This window comes from Bos indicus x Bos taurus, chromosome 1 (genome assembly GCF_003369695.1).
Source record: "Bos indicus x Bos taurus breed Angus x Brahman F1 hybrid chromosome 1, Bos_hybrid_MaternalHap_v2.0, whole genome shotgun sequence".
Lineage (NCBI taxonomy): Eukaryota > Metazoa > Chordata > Mammalia > Artiodactyla > Bovidae > Bos > Bos indicus x Bos taurus.
In genome coordinates, this window is record NC_040076.1 from 44,924,618 (window position 1) to 44,945,692 (window position 21,075).

Below are 21,075 nucleotides of genomic sequence, written 5' to 3' on the forward strand. Positions count from 1 at the left end.
ATTGGGTGGAGTTCCATGACAAAGTTATTTTTTCCTCTCCAACATGCTTTCTTTTGGCATCTATCCACCCTTTCTTAAAATAAAACACTAAATCTTGGAGAAGATTAGCAACTATTTGTTAACACGCACAAAAACCTTAGGGAGATTCAAATGTTACACATGAAGTGTATTACTTCACTTACATTAAAATGTGTATTTGAAAAAAAATATAAAAGCTGCTGTAAAATAGAGGAAGAAAATCTGGAGAAGAGAAAATAATCATAGGAGCAATAAGTAAGAAGAGAAGGATAAGATCAATACCCAAGGAACATGTCTGGTGAGCTTATATTTTTGCTATAAAAAGTGCAGGAGACCTGAGTTCAATCCCTGGGTCGGGAAGATCCCTGGAGAAGTGAATGGCTACCCACTCCAGTATTCTTGCCTGGAGAATCCCATGGACAGAGGAGCCTGGAGGGCTACAGTCCATGGCGTTGCAGAGTCAGACATGACAGAAACAACTTAGCACACATGCATACAATACAAAAGTTATACAATACAAAGACAGTGCACCATAGGAATCTTCAATCTCTCAAGTGGGTCACTGAAGACTATTTTTGTTTGGTTTTTAAAAAATATAGAAGTGGTTTTCCTTAATTTGGGTTATTGGAGTTAATTTTGTTTTGCCTTTTTTTTTAACTTTTAGAATTAACTTCATTGCCATATAATTTACATGCAATAAAATGCACCCGTTTTAAGTGTATAATTAGATGAGTTTTAACAAATGTGTACACCTGTGAGACAAGATTAAGAACATTTCCTTCACCCTGTAGCCTTCTCTGCCCCAGTTAAACCTTGCTTCACCCCTCCCAGCTCCAGGTAACCACTGGTATGCTTTCTACCACCGTGTGTTAGTTTTGCCTGTTCCATAATGCCATGTGAATAGGACCATATCCTCTTTTGAGTCTGCCTTCTTTAATTCAGCATAGGGTCTTTGAGATTCATCCATGTTATATGTATATATCAGTGGCTTGCTTTTTATTGCTGAGTAAAATTCAGTTTGGTTAGATCACATCTTGTTTATGTATTCACTAGTTGAGGGACATTTGGTCATTTTCAGGTTTTGAAAACCATGAATAAAACTGATACAACCATCCTTCTATAAGTCTTTGTGTAGATATGTTTTCTCTTAAAATATCTAGTATAGTGTGATACTGAGTCGTAAAGTAAGTGTATATTTAACTATGCAGGAAACTGCCAGTTTTGCAAAGTAGTTTTGCCATTTTATACTCTCAGTAGCAATATACGGGAATTAGTATTTAAAGTCCTGATTTTTGAATTGTTTCAAAAAGCGGAAAAAGGTCATAAATTCTTTTTGCAAGTGGTTGACCATGTTTCTGAAAGATCCCATTGCTTGATATGTTAGCCCTTTATTTTAACAAAGAAAAAAATAAAAGGAAAGCAGAGTGGTATGATCTTACGCTGTTATCTCTTAAAAGCTGTATTTCCCAGGGAACTATAGTCCAATTCTTATCTTCTTTCAGTAGAGTTTCGTTACACGTGTAAGTATCACATTGATAATTTGCTGAACTTTGATATAATCTGCTATGAAATCATGACATATTGAGACCTTCTGGACCTTTGCAATGACAAAAATTTGATTTTTCTGCCATAGTACCTACCAAGTAATAGCAGACTAGGGCAGCATTCTGGACTGGCGGTGTGGTCTCAGCTACAAGTTATGTGACTTAAAGCAAGACATTTGCCTCTCTGGGCATAAGCCTAGGCTCTACCTTTGTAAAAGGCAGGACTGGTGGCTCAGATGGCAAAGAATCCCCCTGCAGTTTAGGAGACCCAGATTTGATCCCTTGGTCAAGAAGATCCCCTGGAGAAAGGGAATGGCTACCCATCCTGGTATTCTTGCCTGGAGAATTCCATGGACAGAGGAGCTTGGTGGGCCACAGTCCATGGGGTCTCAAAGAGTTGGACACGACTGAGCAATTAACATTATTACTACTAGGTAAATTCTGTACCAGCTCTAGAATTTTGTGACTCTAAATACAGGATGAAATTATTTTAAAATTATTTTTTCACCTACATATTACATGAGTATATTCCTTTAAAAAAGAAAATAGAGCATGCCAGATAGAGCCAAAGTTCCAGCCCCTTCACCTATACAGAACAGCCTTCAAGGAGCAGTTTCTCTAAAGAGAGGTGGATGTAGAGCCCTCATGGTAGGGCAGTGGGTCTCAGTGGATATGCAGCTGGTAGGACAGACTAAGTATTTTGCTAAGAATGACTAACTCAGAGGTATACAGTAAGAATATCATTTTCTCCTTTATTATTTCTACATGGGGTAGCAGCTTTCTTTATTTACACAAATAGATCTTTATGTTTGGCCAGTGGTGGGGAGGCTCACCTGACCAACTGGCCCCTATCTGGTCCTCATGAGTTTCCCCTTCTGTTTGGAGTTCTCTTATTTAGCCAACTGCTGCCACACAGAGCTGACTCTCAGGGAGGGATCTAACTTCTCCTATGAAATTCTTACCCTGGAAGGAACTTACGTCATTTCTTTGGTTCCTCTGAGGGTAGCTGAGATGATTGAAACTTTCAAAATGATTTACACTAACTACTAAAAGAGAACATGATGAAATAGATGTTTCATCCAACTTGTTTACAAGGCTCCGAATCTTTGTCCCACTTTCTATCAAAGAATCTCCCTTTTTCACCCTTAGGATTTTTTCTATTGGGAGACTGTGAGCCACGCTGACTTATGAAGAGAAAGATCAGGTGGTAGGTAAGTGAGTTGACTATATTCCTCAAAACCACAGTACAGCTATAACCCTTGTTCAGATATCTGTGAAACTTGGTAATAACCTTCAAATGTAGAGTTCTCATTTCTCCCCTTGCTATAGGCTAAGCTAAAGGTCTCTCCTTATACTGTTTCTCCTTTTTTCACATACTTCCACCTTTCACATTTCTAATTCAGGGTTATTCTATGTGTTCATTTCAAACCAAATTCTCCTGGACATAGGGGAGAGGCCCAGGTGATCATGAAGTTCAATTTACTCTGTCAGTATTTTTCCAAATGCCACACACACAAAAATAGATGGGGTTTTTAACTAACAGCACTTTAAAGGTGTGCTTATGGAGTTTCCAGAACAATCTTCTTGGTGGTTTGTTTGATGCTTATCCCAATAAATGTGACCATAAGTGCTTAGGAAGTGGCAATTGTATAACTTAGCTTTTCTGGTTTCTCTAACGAAAGGCAGCAGTAACTAAAATCAGTGTCTACACACAGAGTGGGAGAAAGCATGTTCTTGGTAAGAGTGGCAAGTGGCTCAATCCAGTCTATTGTTCCGTGGCCAATTATCACCAGCATTTATTGGGAGCCTAAGTACAGGGACCTGTATCATCAGCAACTGTGGCACATTACAGAAGAGCAATAACTTATTTCACTGACTCAACAGATATTCACTGAATGCCACATAAGAGAGGAGCAAAAAGGGAAATATGATTTATGGGTAATGTTCTTATCTTTGGGTTGGGTGTTGAACTCCAGCTGTTCATGAGGCTCTTAAATTAATTTTTTAATGTAATTTTTATATAGGATCAGGAACACAAAAGGTCACTGATGTTTTTGTGAACAGTTTAGTAATTTAGTTAAAACAAGAAAATGGGCAGGATATGGTTTTGGTTATAAAGGTGTTTATAACCTAAAGGGGGAAATTTGACAAACTCAGAGAATAATTTCATGCTGTCATATAACATATTACTAAACCTAAATATCCTTGATTTCATGCCCAGTCACAGTACTGTAAGCCTACATCCTACTGCATAGCAAGAAGCAAAATCTTTTACAAAGTTTTTCATTGAAAATTTCTAAATGTGTATTTCTGAAGAATCCTGGGGAAATGCTTTAATGTGGCATAAAAGTCTTTCTTGTCTCAGGTCACCTTAGCCTCTGATCTGGCTTCCAAATGATGCTTTACTAATCTGATGTCTCACTTCTTTCCCCAGGCAGCTCTTGCTTCTGCTTTGACCAGAGGAATCATCACTACCATATCTCTCAGTTTCCTCAGTAGTACCCAGGGTCAGTCAGTCAGTCAGTCAGTTCAGTCTCTCAGTTGTATCCAACTCTCTGCGACCCCATAGACCAGCATCAGGCCTCCCTGTCCATCACCAACTCCTGGAGTTTACTCAGACTCACATCCACTGAGTCAGTGATGCCATCCAACCATCTCATCCTCTGTTGGCCCCTCTTCCTCCCGCCTTCAATCTTTCCCAAAATCAGGGTCTTTTCAAATGAGTCAGGGACAAGTTTAACATTAAACAAGACTTCACCGATGGCTTGAGGATGAAGCACAAGGGAATAACAACATAAAGAACTTTAAGCTGCTTTCAGAGTCCACAAGCCCTAGTCCCTCTGAAGGCAAAAGTACGGGTGCCTCTCTTACCAGCTTCCAGCTGGCCCCAGTGTTCAGTTCAGTCCAGTCACTAGTCGTGTCCGACTCTTTGCGACCCCATGACCTGCAGCACACCAGGCTTCCCTGTCCATCACCAACTCCCGGAGTTTACTCAAACACGTCCATCGAGTCGGTGATGCCATCCAGCCATTTCATCCTCTGTTGTCCCCTTTTCCTCCTGCCCCCAATCCCTCCCATCATCAGAGTCTTTTTCAATGAGTCAACTCTTCGCATGAGGTGGCCAAAGTACTGGAGTTTCAGCTTTAGCATCATCATTCCTTCCAAAGAACACCCAGGACTGATCTACTTTAGAATGGACTGGTTGGATCTCCTTGCAGTCCAAGGGACTCTCAAGAGTCTTCTCCAACACCACAGTTCAAAAGCATCAATTCTTCAGCACTCAGCTTTCTTTATAGTCCAACTCTCACATCCATACATGACTACTGAAAAAACCATAGCCTTTACAAAATGGAACTTTGCTGACAAAGGAATGTCTCTGCTTTTGAATATGTTGTCTAGGTTGGACATAACTTTCCTTCCAAGGAGTAAGTGTCTTTTAATTTCATGGCTGCAGTCACCATCTGCAGTGATTTTGGAGCCCAGAAAAATAAAGGATGACACTGTTTCCCCATCTATTTGCTATGAAGCGATGGGACCAGATGCCATGATCTTCGTTTTCTGAATGTTGAGCTTTAAGCCAACTTTTTCACTCTCCTCTTTCACTTTCATCAAGAGGCTTTTTAGTTCCTTTTCACTTTCTGCTATAAGGGTGGTGTCATCTGCATATCTGAGGTTATTGATATTTCTCCTGGCAATCTTGATTCCAGCTTGTGCTTCTTCCAGCCCAGCGTTTCTCATGATGTATTCTGCAAAGAAGTTAAATAAGCAGGGTGACAGTATACAGCCTGGACGTACTCCTTTTCCTATTTGGAACCAGTCTGTTGTTCCATGTCCAGTTCTAACTGTTGCTTCCTGACCTGCATACAGGTTTCTCAAGAGGCAGGTCAGGTGGTCTGGTATTCCCATCTCTTTCAGAATTTTCCACAGTTGATTGTGATCCACACAGTCAAAAGCTTTGGCATAGTCAATAAAGCAGAAGTAGATGTTTTTCTGGAACTCTCTTGCTTTTTCGATGATCCAGCGGATGTTGGCAATTTGATCTTTGGTTCCTCTGCCTTTTCTAAAAACAGCTTGAACATCAGGAAGTTCATGGTTCACGTATTGCTGAAGCCTGGCTTGGAGAATTTTGAGCATTACTTTTGCTAGCATGTGAGATGAGGGCAATTGTGCAGTAGTTTGAGCATTCTTTGGCATTGCCTTTCTTTGGGATTGGAATGAAAACTGACCTTTTCCAGTCCTGTGGCCACTGCTGAGTTTTCCAAATTTGCTGGCATATTGAGTGCAGCACTTTCACAGCATCATCTTTCAGGATTTGAAATAGCTCAACTGGAATTCCATCACCTCCACTACCTTTGTTCGTAGTGATGCTTTCTAAGGCCCATTTGACTTCACATTCCAGGATGTCTGGCTCTAGGTCAGTGATCACACCATTGTGATTATCTTGGTCATGAAGATCTTTTTTGTACAGTTCTTCTGTGTATTCTTGCCACCTCTTCTTAATATCTTCTGCTTCTGTTAGGTCCATACCATTTCTGTCCTTTATCGAGCCCATCTTTGCATGAAGTGTTCCCTTGGTATCTCTTAATTTTCTTGAAGAGATCTCTAGTCTTTCCCATTCTGTTGTTTTCCTCTATTTCTTTGCATTGATTGCTGAGGAAGGCTTTCTTATCTCTTCTTGCTATTCTTTGGAACTCTGCATTCAGATGCTTATATCTTTCCTTTTCTCCTTTGCTTTTCACTTCTCTTCACAGCTATTTGTAAGGCCTCCCCAGAGAGCCATTTTGCTTTTTTGCATTTCTTTTCCATGGGGATGGTCTTGATCCCTGTCTCCTGTACAATGTCATGAACCTCCGTCCATAGTTCATCAGGCACTCTATCTATCAGATCTAGTCCCTTAAATCTATTTCTCACTTCCACTGTCTAATCATAAAGGATTTGATTTAGGTCATACCTGAATGGTCTAGTGGTTTTCTCTACTTTCTTCCATTTAAGTATGAATTTGGCAATAAGGAGTTTTGCTGACTGTATAGAGCTTCTCCATCTTTGGCTGCAAAGAATATAATCAATCTGATTTTGGCGTTGACCCTTACTACAGTCTTCGGCCCCAGTGTAGTAGGGATCAATTTATTTCTTCTCAATGGCAAGCCCTTTGCCCAGGAGCCTAGAAAGAGGAAATGCTTTCCCCTCATGCCAGGCTAAGGTTCATCTCCTTATCCTCTGCCCCAAGCTCTGAGTTTTCTTTAGGGATATTGACAGTGGTGTTATTCACTGTTTGCCAGAATTTTATCTCTCTCTGTATTTGTGTGGTTTAATCCAATATCAAACCACCTCAAAGACATCAGAATACTATTACCAACAGAAGTTAGTTTCCCCAAATCTGCATCATTCAGTTCTAAATTACAAGCAATGAAGAACAAGTCTTTGGAGAAAATCTTGAACTTTTCTCATTCTTACTACAGTCTTTTTCTCCCCAAATGCTGCCAAGCAATTGCTCAAAGAATAATACATAGAATGTTGGAAATTACATTTCAGAGACAAAGAATTCTAAAATCAAATATTTCACTCTGAAACATAATTTTTCAGACTTAGAACTGCAAAAATGTCACTCTTTACTAAAGTGCATAACTTCTCACCTTAAATTCACTTTACTTATCTGGTGAACAACTGAGGAACAAGTGAGTTCAAATTGATTTTTGCTGAGTCTTCATCTTAGAAAGCAAAAGTTTCCAGCAACTTTTAAGATAGCACTCCCCTCCCCATGCCGATTCCATCACCTATTCCCCGCCTCCTCCCAAATTTCAGGCTTCAGTCTAAAGCCAGCATACTTCTTATATAAACACGCATATTCAAAACAAATGCTTTAGATAAATGAAAAGAGTATGTAATGCACGCCCAAATATCTTATTTCCAAAATGGCTCTGGGATCCTTAATGAGTTCTAATTTCCTAGCCTTCACCTTTTACACATCCATAAAATCTGCCCTGTCTCGTAAACGCTGTTGGGAACTCCTTGTTCAGAAACTGATTCATTCCCATTCCCCGCACAGTGCCTGACAAAGCGTAGGCGCCCAATAATGAATGAATGAGTTTGTAGAAGGAAGGCGGGGAAAAGGTTAGTTTTTTCTAGATAGGACTAGGAGAACTACAATGGCTACAAAACAACAAAAAAACACAAACTTGGACAAACGCCTACTCTTAGCTCTCAGAGTCCAGAAGACCAAATTACGTCCCGCCCACGGGCGAGAAACGGGAAATACTACTGCTTAGGAAAACCGGAAGTGCCTGGTCACGCCCCGCGCATGCGTCCATCCGTTCTGCGTGCACTTCCTACACTTATCCAGTCATCCAGTGAGAAAGCAGAGACTCAGACCCCTGCAGACCCCGGCGTCGTTAGTCCCCGCCCTATCGACGTCGCGCATGCGTCCTGGGTCGGTCCGATAGCTCTGAGGCGGAGCGAAAGGACAGATTTTCTTCTTATTCCCGCCCCTCTTCGTTCCCCACCTGCCACGTACTGGGCCCGAGCTCTCGCTAGGCTTGGTGGGTCAGTGCGATTGGTCGGGGCCCGCGCGAGTCTGCCAGCGAGGTGCGGCGGCCCCGGAGGGCAACCGAGTGGGCTGTGACCGCAGCCTTCCCCCAACGCCCCAAAGCCCGACGGTGGCGGCCTCGCACGGGGTCGGATCAGCGGAGACCCGCGGAGGGGCGGCAGTGGCGGCCTCGGGAAGACGGTATGGCCGCTGAAGACGGGGTCGCGGCAGATTTCTCCGGCCAGGCTGGCCGGGAGACGTGGAAACGCTGCGAGGGCCTCGTTCGAACCGGCGAGCGCGGGGCGGGTGGGGTCGGAGGGGTCGTGGGAAGGTTCTGGAGGCCGAGGACTGAGGCCGGGCCGGGCCTCGCCTCGAGGAGAGGCCACGGCGGGGGAGGGGCGGAGTGGGGGTGCCACTGGCCACCGTGGCAACGAAGCGGACCTATGGGGAGCTTTAGGAGATGTTTGTGCCAGCAAGAACATTTGTGTCGATCGCGCTTGGCTCCAAGGCGTCGGACAGCCGGAGGGAGCGGAGAGGGATTTTTGGAGATCTGGGGTGGTCCAGTGCCTAACCCTCAGAGGTGCTTGAAAGGGTGAGAAGTGGGGAGAATGGCGCCTATGGGAATTAGTTGATTGGGGGTCGCCTGGGGAAGCCTTGTTCCTTGACCATATTAGTGCTTCATCAAGCGCCGTCTGGAGGCCAAACCCAGTCTAGTAGTGGTGATGACAACTAACTTTTCAAGAGTTTACTTTGCTAGGCAATGTGCTAAGTAGTTTAAATTCACAGTCTCATTTAATCGTTACAAGGATTCTTCCAAATTTAGATATTCCCATTTTGCAGTTGACGAAGGTGAGACTTTAAGAAGTATTTCCTGAGGTCACGCAGCTAGTGGGAGAAATCTTTACCATCAACGCTGTCTTTGGGTCAGGCAGAATTTGAGGCCCTTTGCATTCTTTGGAGTACTCGAAGGTTGGTTTTGTTTAGGGTTTCTTAAAGGAAATTTCTACCCTCTGGAGTTGCCTAAGCAAATTCACTGAACAGGGCCCTCACCACAGGGCTGGTGGAGCTGGAGGTTTGGTCACTGAACCTGGATCCTGGTTCAAAGAGGCAGGCTTTTTACATGTTTCCTTGGGCATGTCACTTTACTGTCCAGTTCTGAGAACAGTGTTCCTGTTGGAAGATTTCATAAGTTAGTGGCCGAGTCATTTCTGGCCTTCAGAGGGAGTAGGGCAAAGACACGATGAAAGGAGAAATGGGGAGCTGAAAAAGCTGTGAGGATGTCACCAGCAGCCCTGGGAACTAGTAGTTCATAGCAGTCTCTACTTTGTGATTGAGGCTAGAGAAAAAGAGGACCTGGATTCTACAGTTACATAAAAAAATAGGGTGATAGGATTTTCTCTGGAAGAGAGAATTTCGAGGTGCTTTTGTTTTTGTGATAACCTGTTTTATACCATAACTTATGGCGATGACTGCACAAAATGGAGACAGCCTTAGGAAAGAAGACCTGGTTCCTGGCCACAGGTAGTTTACAGTCCAAGAGAAGCACTAGCCAGTAAGTGAATTCGCAGGCAAACATGGCAGGTGTCAAGTATTTAAAAAGGGGCTCATATTTTCAGAGTCATTGGAACTGGGCACCAATTCCTTTATGATCAAAAGGATTATATCAATTATATTCATTGTTGGAAATGTCTCTATTTAGGGTTATGTCAGTTGTAGGGAGTCATCTCTAGCTAGTGTGAAGGCTTGACTTAGGAACTGACCTGATAGTACTGCCTTTTTTTAATCTATCAGAACTTTATCACTTGTCATTCATGTTTTGTTTAGGGAACAAAAAGTATTAAAAATCTTTACTTACTGTATGTCAGGCACTATTCTAGAAGCTACTGAGAATAGGTAGTACTATCCTGCTGGAGCTAAGCCCTGGTCCTTCAACTGCATTATTGACGGTTTACACATCCTGTAGGGAAGAGAAGATTACATAGATTGATTTGAAGTTCTTTATTACTCTCAGGCTGCAAGACAAACAAAGAGAAATCTTAACCATCTTACTGAAGTAATTATATTTCAGAACTTGGCACGCAGTAGGTATTTAAGTGTTTGCCAAATGAAGAGGGCTGGTTTGGCTCACAGGTGAAGGGGGGTTGTATGGAGGTTTCAGTTAATCCAAGTCTTTAGGAAATGTCCATCCTCAGAATTGGCAGATAAAACACTGACTGTATTCTCTTTCTATGTTAAGACATGCGTAGCATCTGGGTGGTAGAACATAGTACACTCTGTTCTTAACTGACCTTAGAGTGTTAGATTCTGTATTTAATGCACCATTTTAAGATGGGCATTAAAGATTCATTCATAGAATTAATTTGTTCAGAGGATGTCAAGGGAGTCTAGAGACAATAATAAGTACTTAATTGGAAGGACATGTGGCATTTGTATGAGGATACTAGGGCATTTATGTATACTACTGATTAAATGAATTAGGATTCATGAAAACTTCCTTCAAATATTTGAAGTGTTGGTGTGTTGGGGGCCAGGTAGAGTGTTTTCACACACACACAAAGGAGCAGATGTAGAGAACTAGGAAAACTAAATATGTTAATAAAATAACACATTTAAGAGAAGAAAGTAGAATGCTCCTAGTAGAAAAGCATAGTTTTGAAACCAGAATGTGACCAGTAGGAAATGCTCTGTGGTTACAAATAATGTGTTCATGAACATCTTGGTCTCGGAAAGAAGAGATAGGCCTTGAGAAGAAGAGATATTAACATATTAATTAAGCGAAAGTGTATTTTCTGTTGTTATACGATAATGGTATAAATTACTAGAGACTGCAGACATTATTTTGAATTTAGGATTGCAAAGTCATTATAGGAGAAGCACGCTGAATACCTAAGATTAAGATAAAACCCAAGAAGGCAGAATTCAATAGCAAGTTAGTATTTAGTTCTCTGACACTGTCTTATTTTTAAGGGTGCTGTCTAATCACACATACTCAGGATTGGGGATGGGAGCGTTACGGAGGATGGAGAAACAATAGTGGACAGTCTTTTAGAAAGCTCAGGAGGATGTCACTGATTTGTTCTTTATCCTCAAGTTCTGAAAATAAGAAAATTGGAGAAAATGCTCATGTAGTCTGTCTTATTTTAGCGAGAAAATTTTGAAACTATTTTAGTGTTCTCACATACTTTGCTCTTCAGGGTTAGCATTTAATATACACATGCTAGTAGGGTTTGGAAGCTAGTATTTAATGATTGTCCTTCTTTTAATGACTGTAGAATAATTAACTGTGCTAGGCACTGTTCTAGGCTCCAGAAATAACAGTGAACAAAACCATTTATTTCCCTATTTTCTAGTGGAAAAGAATAAAAATTAATACTTTTTAAATGTTTGGTAGTGATTAGTGCTTTCCAGAAAATGAAGCTGAATAAGAAAGTGACAGTAAAGCCATTTTAAATTAGATAGCCAGGAAAAACCTCTGAGAAGTTAGCATTTGATCAGAGATATGAATCATGTGAGGGGTGTGAAAAGGGGTCAAGGTTAAGGAAGCAGCAAGTGCCAAGTCTTGAGAAGGAGATGGTAAAATCTGAGTGTAGCAGAGTGGCCAGGGAGAGAGGTGGGAAATGAAGTTAAATCAGACCTTGACCTTGTAGTTCTGGCTTTTATCAAGAGTGAGAAGAGACTCTATTGGAAGATTTTAAAGTAGTTATACTCAGTTCAGTTCAGTCACTCAGTCATGTCTGACTCTTTGCGACCCCATGAATCGCAGCACGCCAGGCCTCCCTGTCCATTACCATTTCCTGGAGTTCACTCAAACTCACATCCATCGAATCGGTGATGCCATCCAGCCATCTCATCCTCTGTCGTCCCCTTTTCCTCCTGCCCCCAATACCTCCCAGATTTTATTTAACAGGATAACTCTGATGTGTTGAGGGTACTTTTGTTAAGCATTTTACATAGAAATGTATCTCAAATAGTTCCCATTTGTGTTCTCTTCCATTAGAGGTCATTTCTATGTAAAACCATCAAAATTGCCTTTATAGGTCGTGTCCATTTGACGGCCTCTAAACCCTTCAGTTCAGACAGTAAAGCATCTACCTGCAATGCGGGAGACCTGGGTTCGATCCCTGGGTCGGGAAGATCCCCTGGAGAGGGAGATGGCAACCCACTCCAGTATTCTTGCCTGGAGAATCCCATGGACGGAGGAGTCCACGGGTTCGCAAAGAGTTGGACACGACTGAGCAACTTCACTCACTCACTCACTCACTCACTTGTTAAGCAAACAAAGGTAAAAGGCAGGCAGACCAGTTAGGAGTCTTTTGCAGTAATCCAGGTAAGAGATGATGGTGGCTTGGATTAAGTTGATAGAGGTGAAGAGTAGACCTCTAGAGATATTCTGAAAGTTGTGGCAGCTATATTCATTGGCAATTTGGTATATGTAAAGTGTGCGGGAAAGAGAGGAACTAAGTTTTTTTTGTTGTTTATTTTGAATATCTTAGGAGAATTGTTATTAATAGAGATGGAGAAAACTACAAGAGAAGCACACTTTGAGGGGAAGATCAGGATTTTGTTCTAGACATGTTAAGTAAGAAATCTAAATCAGATGAGCAGTTAAATATATGGGTAAAATAATAACAGACATAAAATAATAAAAGTTATTTTTTTATGCACATAATAAAACCAGTTCCAGACTATTTTACCATAAATATGGTAACATTGGAACAGTGAATTTCCTTTGAAACTGAGAATTTCTTAGATTCTAATAGATGGGGAAACAGTGGAAACAATGTCAGACTTTATTTTGGGGGGCTTCAAAATCACTGCAGATAGTGACTGCAGCCATGAAATTAAAAGATGCTTACTCCTTGGAAGGAAGGTTATGACCAACCTAGATAGCATATTGAAAAGCAGAGACATTACTTTGCCAACAAAGGTCCGTCTAGTCAAGGCTATGGTTTTTCCTGTGGTCATGTAAGGATGTGAGAGTTGGACTGTGAAGAAAGCTGAGCGCCAAAGAATTGATGCTTTTGAACTGTGGTGTTGGAGAAGACTCTTGAGAGTCCCTTGGACTGCAAGGAGATCCAACCAGTCCATTCTGAAGGAGATCAGCCCTTTGGAAGGAATGATGCTAAAGCTGAAACTCCAATACTTTGGCCACCTCATGCGAAGTGTTGACTCATTGGAAAAGACTCTGATGCTGGGAGGGATTGGGGGCAGGAGGAGAAGGGAACGGCAGAAGATGAGATGGCTGGATGGATGGCATCATTGACTTGATGGACGTGGGTCTGAGTGAACTCTGGGAGATGGTGATGGACAGGGAGGCCTGGCGTGCTGTGATTCATGGGGTCGTAGAGTTAGATACGACTGAGCGACTGAACTGAACTGAATAGTAGCTTTGCTTTTTAGCTTTTTAAGTATGTTTTATAGCTATTTAATCATCAAGATCATTTTGTCAGTCTTTCTCTAGAGTTATATATATACAACATCCTGGAGTCCACCATGAATGGGCAGTTGGATCTGAGTGGGAAACTAATCATAAAAGCTCAACTTGGGGAGGATATTCGACGAATTCCCATTCATAATGAAGATATTACTTATGATGAGTTAGTGTTAATGATGCAGCGAGTCTTCAGAGGAAAACTTCTGAGTAATGATGAAGTTACAATAAAATATAAAGATGAAGGTAAGAGTATTTCTCAAGTTTTTAGAAGTTTAAATATTATATGTGTTCTTTTGCCCATTTTTCATTGAACTCCAAATAAAAATTCTGTTTCCTCCTATGGTAATTGAGTACCACTTTCCTTTACTTAAGGGAATGCTCATGTAGTTAGTTATAAGTTAAAAATTTGCCAAGTGATTTATTATTAGAAAGGGGTTTTAAGTGATAGGATACTGTCACACATTTTTACAAGCCATTTGTTTTTCTTTTATGCCTGTACAATTCTGGCTTCCTTTTTGCTTTAAAACCAAACTTACACTTATATTTCCTAAAGTGAAAGGGATGGTAGTACATTTTGAATGAGAAAGTATTCGTGAAAGTATGGAAAAGCTGATTTTTTGCAGGAATTTTCAGAGCACGTAATATGCTGAAGTACTTTCTCAGTTTATGCAGTGTTCCCAGGCTAATTTGACTACAAAACTTTTTATGGAGATGGGTTTTACCTGACAAATATATCATCAACGACATAGTGGAATTATATTAGTAGACTGTCGTTTCTCTTTTTTGAAACATAAAGCATTTGTTTATTATTGGTATAATCAAGGCAAAATCTCTTTAAAAAATTGGCCTTGATAATGAAAATATAATCAGAATCATTATTCCTGCATTTACAGTTTGTTCTGCTGTTCCGACTGCAGGGTTTCACACCTGCCTCAGTAGACTCTATTTCTTTTTCTTTTGATCTGTCGTCTTTGTTAACATCTCTAATGAAATTGGGCTTTAGGTGGTTACGAGTATCTTTACTACTGCTGAATTTATTTCCAGTCTGTTTCATCTTGATCTCAACACTTGGCACTGCTATCCTCAGCATCGTTTTATAAATACTCTTACTTCTCTGACACTGTGCTATCTCAGTTTTCTTATTCCTAATAGCTTCTGTGTTTCTCTCTGCGTGTTGGTTTAAAGTAATGTCAGCTGTTAGTATAAAAATCTTAAAATCTCAGTGGTTTAACGTTCAAGAAATTATTCAGGGGCCCAGGTTGACATAAGCTCTGATGTCTTCAGTACATGGCTTACAAGCTCACATGCATTCAGCAAGCAGATGCATGAAGATGGAGTATAGAGGATCACATGGGAGATTGTATTCTCTAGGCCTTGAGGTGGTTTATATTTCAGCTCACATCACATTGACCAGACCCCAGTCACATGACTGTGCTGAGATGTTAGTGGGTTGGGAACTTGTCCCTGCTTGGTTAGCCACTTTACAACAACTTAGCCTGTGGAAGGAGAGTATAAATCACTGATGGTCAACTAAGCCAATTATTTCACTAGAGGTATAATATGCTTTTCATTTTTTCAATATTTCATATAATACTGAAAAGTGGAAGTGTTAGGCGCTCAGTTGTGTCCGACTCTTTGCAACCCCATGGACTGTAGCCTGCCAGGCTCCTCTGTTTATGGAATTCTCTAGGTAAGAATACTGGAGTGGATAGTTATGCTCTCCTCCAGGGGATCTTCCTGACCCAGGGATTGAACTCACATCTCTTGTGTCTCCTGCGTTGGCTGCTGCTGCTACTGCTGTTAAGTCGCTTCAGTTGTGTCTGACTCTGTGCGACCCCATAGACAGCAGCCCACCAGGCTCCTCTGTCCCTGGGATTCTCCAGGCAAGAACACTGGAGTGGGTGCCATTTCCTTCTCCAATGCATGAAAGTGAAAAGTGAAAGTGAAGTCGCTCAGTCGTGCCCGACTCTTAGCGACCCTGTGGACTGTAGCCTACCAGGCTCCTCCATCCATGGGATTTTCCAGGCAAGAGTACTGGAGTGGGGTGCCATTGCCTTCTCCGTCTTGCATTGGCAGGCATATTCTTTACCAGCTGAGTCACAGGGGAAACCCCTTCATCTAATGTTACCCAAAACAAATTTTTGAGGGTCATCCTTGTTAAGAAACAAAAAAGGAGAGCGTTTTCTTATTCTCTTCCCTAGTAACGGACTCTGGGAGTTGGTGATGGACAGGGAGGCCTGGCGTGCTGCCTTTCTAGGGTCGCAAAGAGTCGGACACGACTGAGCAACTGAACTGATCTAGTAACGTCATCTATTTACAATATATTGATTATCCCGTTTGACTTCCAAATGTGTGTGTAAATGTGATGAGTTTGTTCTTTTTCTTGTTTGACTTTACAACTCAAGTTTTTAATGGTTTTACCTGAGATGGTTTGCTTTTACCTCAGAGCTGGCAGTGGACTTGGGCAAACTCCGGGAGATAGTGGGGGACCAGGAGGCCGGGTGTGCTGCAGTCCATGGAGTTACAAAGAGTTGGACACGACTTAGTGACTGTACAACAAAACCTGAGATGATTTGCTCTTACCTCAGAGTTGGCATATCTTAAATGAACTTTACTATTTTACTGCCTTTCTTTTAACTCATTTTTGTTTATGGAAGGGTCAGCCAACTCCTTCTTTAAAGGACAACATAATATTTTAGAATTGTGGGTCCTATAAGGCCTTGCTAATCTTTTTTGTAGACCTTTTAAAAATATAAAAAACTATCCTTAGTTTGAATTCTTTAAGCCAGAATTTATCCATTGATTGCAGTTTGTAACTCCCTAGCTTAGGGTATCCTCGTTGTTGAAACTGTCTTCTACATCTGGTTATCACATTGAATTTGTTTTTCATTGTGTTTTTGAGTGCTTTTTTAAATTATACAGATTTGTGTTCCATAGACTGTATTGGGTACTAGTTTAGAGAGCTGACTTAGGTAAAGAATTCCTGATGTCATAGATACTCTTTATTTCTGTTGGGGAAATCAGAAAAGAAAAAATCAGTTATAGAAAATTTCCTTCTTTTACATATGTACTTAAAAATATGTTTATGAGTAGAATCCCTAAAGTTGAGCATTAGATGTGTGTGTTGTGAAAAAAAAAAACCCAAAACATTGGTCTGCTGTAAAGAGAAGATAAAACTCTCAGTTATGGCTTTTATTGCCATCTTTATCCAAAATAACCGGCCTAATCAGTGTTAAAATTGGTGTACAGAGCATGGCTGGAGCAGCCTCTCAGCCTCCCCGTGACAGCCCTGCTCCCCCAGCTGTGTCTGTGAGGATACCTTGGAATGGCTTCTCTTCTGTTTTTTCTCTAGCCATTTTTTCCCTAGCCCTTTGAAAGCTTTTGAACAGGCAATTGATATGCTGATTATAGTATTCTTTATCCTTGGGATCTAGGGGATTTCAGAATCTTGTGTACAGGAATATTTTTCCTGAGGAGAATTGATGGTTTTCATGTTAGTGTTGAGATGATTGGAGACCTGAAAGACTCAACTGTCTACCCATTTATTAGAACAATTTTGCAGAAAAAAAATTTTTGCAACCTTTTTAGTTACTGTTATATATGGCTTCCCCTCCGTTTGTGTCAGTGGTGTTTTACTGTGCTTAGAATTAAAATTTGAATCTTGACAATAATTATTACCTTGATTTCTGGTAAATATATTTAAATATTTTAGAATAGAAAAGATTTCAATCTAAACTGTAATTTCCTCCAGGTGATTAGTAAAAGATTACATTAATCTTAGATATGTGTTGGCTCGTCTTATGAGAATAAGATAAATATCTTGCCATGAAAGAAATAAAATTAATTTAGTATTCTTTTGGATAAATACGTCTTCCCTAGATCCTTTATGCTTAAAGGTTTTATGGAAGATTCTCTATGCTCTGTGATCCACATTTTGCATTTTAATTGATATATATCCTAGCTTACTACTGATGCAAATCTGAAATTTTTATTTGTTTCAGATGGAGATCTTATAACAATTTTTGATAGTTCTGACCTTTCCTTTGCAATTCAGTGTAGTAGGATACTGAAACTGACATTATTTGGTAAGTGCTAAACTTTCTAATATATTTACTCTTCTTTGTATTTTTATGAAATACTTTTTCTGCTGCGTCACTTCAGTCGTGTCCGACTCTGTGCAGCCCCATAGACGGCAGCCCACCAGGCTCCCCTGTCCCTGGGATTCTCCAGGCAAGAACACTGGAGTGGGTTGCCATTTCCTTCTCCAGTGCATGAAAGTGAAAAGTGAAAGTGAAGTCGCTCAGTCATGTCTGACTCTTAGCGACCCCACGGACTGCAGCCTACCAGGCTCCTCCATCCATGGGATTTTCCAGGCAAGAGTACTGGAGTGGGGTGCCACTGCCTTCTCCAGAAATACTTTTTAGTTTATTCCTTTTAAAGATTCAAAATTAAGTGATAATTTTTTCTTCTATATCATAATTTTTAAATTTTAAGGCTTAACTATATCCTTTGAAGATAAATAGAAAGTAGACATATTTTAAATAACTCATCTGCTGTTACCTTAAATAATAATGTATGCCACTTGTATAAGTGTTTCCAGGATTGAAAATAATTTCAGGGTTAAAACTGTAATTTAGTTTAGTTCTTTAAGAATATATAATTGTTTTCCAATGTAGTATGTTTTTACTTATTCTCAGGGTTTAATGTATAGGACTGATACATGAGTTTGAGCAAGCTCCAGGAGTTGGTGATGGACAGGGAAACTTGGTGTGGTGCAGTCCATAGGGTCGCAAAGAGTCGGACACAACTAAGTGACTGAACTGATACTTTTTTTAGACATTGTTTTTTTAAGTAGTATTTCAAGATCTGAGATATTTCTGATTAAAAAACAAATATAAGACTAAATTTAATCTTATAGATTTTATTTTCTTACAGATCATGACAGATGTGCAAGGCAGAACACTAAAGGGAAAAGATAGGAATGATTGCAAAGTTAAAGTAGTAGCATGATTATATGAAAAAAAATGTGGACTTTTTTCCTGGATGTTTTGGTTAGCATTTTTAAAAATTATGTAGCACTGACTCACCCATTTCCATGAAATAGGATCAATGGCCAGTTGATTTAATTTGTATTTATTTCATCTCCATCTAAGAAGGGTGAATATGAATCACTTTAAAATGCTAATAACAAAAACTACTAAATTAAAAAAAAATAAAACATATCCCTTTACAATATTGAGTCTAAAAACCTAACCACTATTGGCCAGTTATCAGGCATTAGGTAAACCGAAAATCTTCATCTCAAACACTGAGAATGTACTGGATAAACAATACTGCATATATTTTTTGAATTACACACCTGAGCTTGCTCAGGAACGTGAGGAAGATGTCAGGGACCAAAATATAATTGAAATTAAAAACCAGGGCCTTAAGTACCAAAAGCTGAGGCTTGGGATGCTTTTGGTGGTAATGCTGAAGGTTTTAGTCTGCATAATCTAAGGACTTGTCACTTGGTGTCTTCATGGTCTTGTGTCCTAGACTCTCAATGACTATACTCTCAAAAAGCAGATTGTAGAAGAAAAATATCTCTTCATTGGTAGAGGAAAAGTCAAGAAACTGATAAAGAAACTCTGATATATCCTGAGCTATTAGGGATTAGCTATTAAGGATTTATAACCATGGTCCTTTGGGAACTCCCAAAACCGGATACCACCATGAAAAGTGCAAGAAACAAAGGCAGAAATCTTATCTGGAGGGTATATGTTCTCAATCCAAACAACATAGGCTTCTCAAAGATAAAATCCTATTGATGAATTTAGAGTTTAAAACTGTAGGACACATAAAACATCCATGTAAACAAGAAACAATGGGTACAACTAATAGTGGGATTAGATTTCTAAGAACTTAGTAGAAGTGTTAATAAATTATGTATTGTTATTAGACATAAAAGAAGAAGAACTAGGCATTATGGAAAAAACATTAAAAAAAACTTAAGGTAAATAAATAGCAAGAATCTATTGTATAGGGAATTATATTCAATATCTTGTAATAACCTATAATGGAAAAGAATCTAAAAAAAGAATATAAACACACACATATATATACACATATATGTGTATAACTGAATCATTTTGCTGCACACCTGAAAAAGGAAAAATTTGTAATCATAAGAGAACTGTTAATACTCTTCTTTCCAAAACTGATAGATCAAGCAGCCTCAAAATTTAAGCAAAATAGATACAGGCTTGATCGTGTGCATTTAGCAATCAGGACAGGATTCAGTTTTGTTTTAGTGCATTTGGACATTTATAAAAGTTGACCATCTGCTAGGTTTTCCAGTGAGTCTCAGTATCAGAGAAGGAATATGTTAGAGATCATTTCCTCTGGTTTTATTAGAAACTATTGGGCAAAAAAGATAACCCAAACTCCCATATTTTTGAAGATAAAAATACGCTTTTAAGTAACATACCATAGAAGAAATCAAATTAGGAGTTAAATTTCAAATTAGTGAAGAGTTTTACATGACAAAGTTTTTAGAGTGTGCTAAAGCTAAATACAAAAAGGATAGTGTAAGTCCAGATAACTTAGAAAAAAGAAAATAATAAAAAGCAGAAATGAACTAGAAGTTGGGGGAATTGAAGGGATCAGCAATTTTGAAGATATACAACTAGCAAACCTCTATCTATTAAGTTTAAAAGGCAGAAGTAAGCAATATTAGGAGTGAAAGGGAGTTTAACCTCAAATACTAATACATTGCTGTGAAGGAGAATGAGCACCTTGGAGAACAATAGCATGTCAGTAAAAATGTGTTAGAAAGAATTTTTTGTAGGGCTTGAGTTTGTGTTAGATGGTTTTGCATAAGGTTGAAGTAATGGGGCTTTGCTCTAGATTGGCTGTTGTCAGGAAGTACGGGTTGTCCTATGATTAGGTAGTAATCCCATGATTTATGATTTACCTATTAGGTAGTAGTCCTATGATTTATCTTACTAAATCTTATCCAGAAAATATGGGGAGTAAATGGAGGCTAAAGCTTGCAATTGGTAAAATAGTGTCACTCATAATTAGCCAGGGATGTTTGGTCATTTTTGTGACATTCTGGTCAATGTTCTTGTGTCTAAGTTCTCACATGATTATGGATTGGCTTTCTTTTTTGTCTTGAGCTATATCAGTCCCAGAGTGATCTTTAATAATAGTTGGTGGTGTTCTTTATTTGCTTTAAAAAAAAAGATTTATTGAGATGCAGTTGATGTACTATTGGTATGTTCTGAAATTGTTTATGTTCAACAACCTACATGGGAATACCATGCCAGCTTTTAGAGCAACACAAAAGCCTGTCTTACAGTACAGGGCCAGTTCTTAGCTTTCAGGAGCTGCTTTCCTTCTTTTCAGCTATTAAAGGAAAAACAGTAATACCCAGTAAAAGCCAATAATTGATACAGGTAGGAAATTATATTGAACTTTCTCATAAATATATAGGTAGTATGTAAAATACTGATGGATTAGCTTTTAAAGCTTATATTGATGTTTGAAACATATTCTACAAAAAATCTCCTTGA

At 39.6% G+C, this 21,075-nt stretch overlaps 1 protein-coding gene across 4 annotated transcripts in view; it reads left to right on the top strand.

The window, feature by feature from the left end:
• Window positions 1-7,996: 7,996 nt before the first annotated feature.
• Window positions 7,997-21,075, top strand: part of TFG (TRK-fused gene) — a 32,350-nt gene continuing 19,271 nt past the window's right edge. For 3 of the 4 annotated variants that reach the window (XM_027561016.1, XM_027561182.1, XM_027561099.1), the window contains exons 1-3: window positions 7,997-8,286; window positions 13,536-13,762; window positions 17,521-17,604. In XM_027561016.1, coding sequence (XP_027416817.1) covers window positions 13,579-13,762; window positions 17,521-17,604 — 268 coding nt within the window. In that variant the 5' untranslated portion in view covers window positions 7,997-8,286; window positions 13,536-13,578. The remainder of the gene's footprint in view (window positions 8,287-13,535; window positions 13,763-17,520; window positions 17,605-21,075) is intronic. The other variant, XM_027560941.1, reaches the window with a different exon arrangement.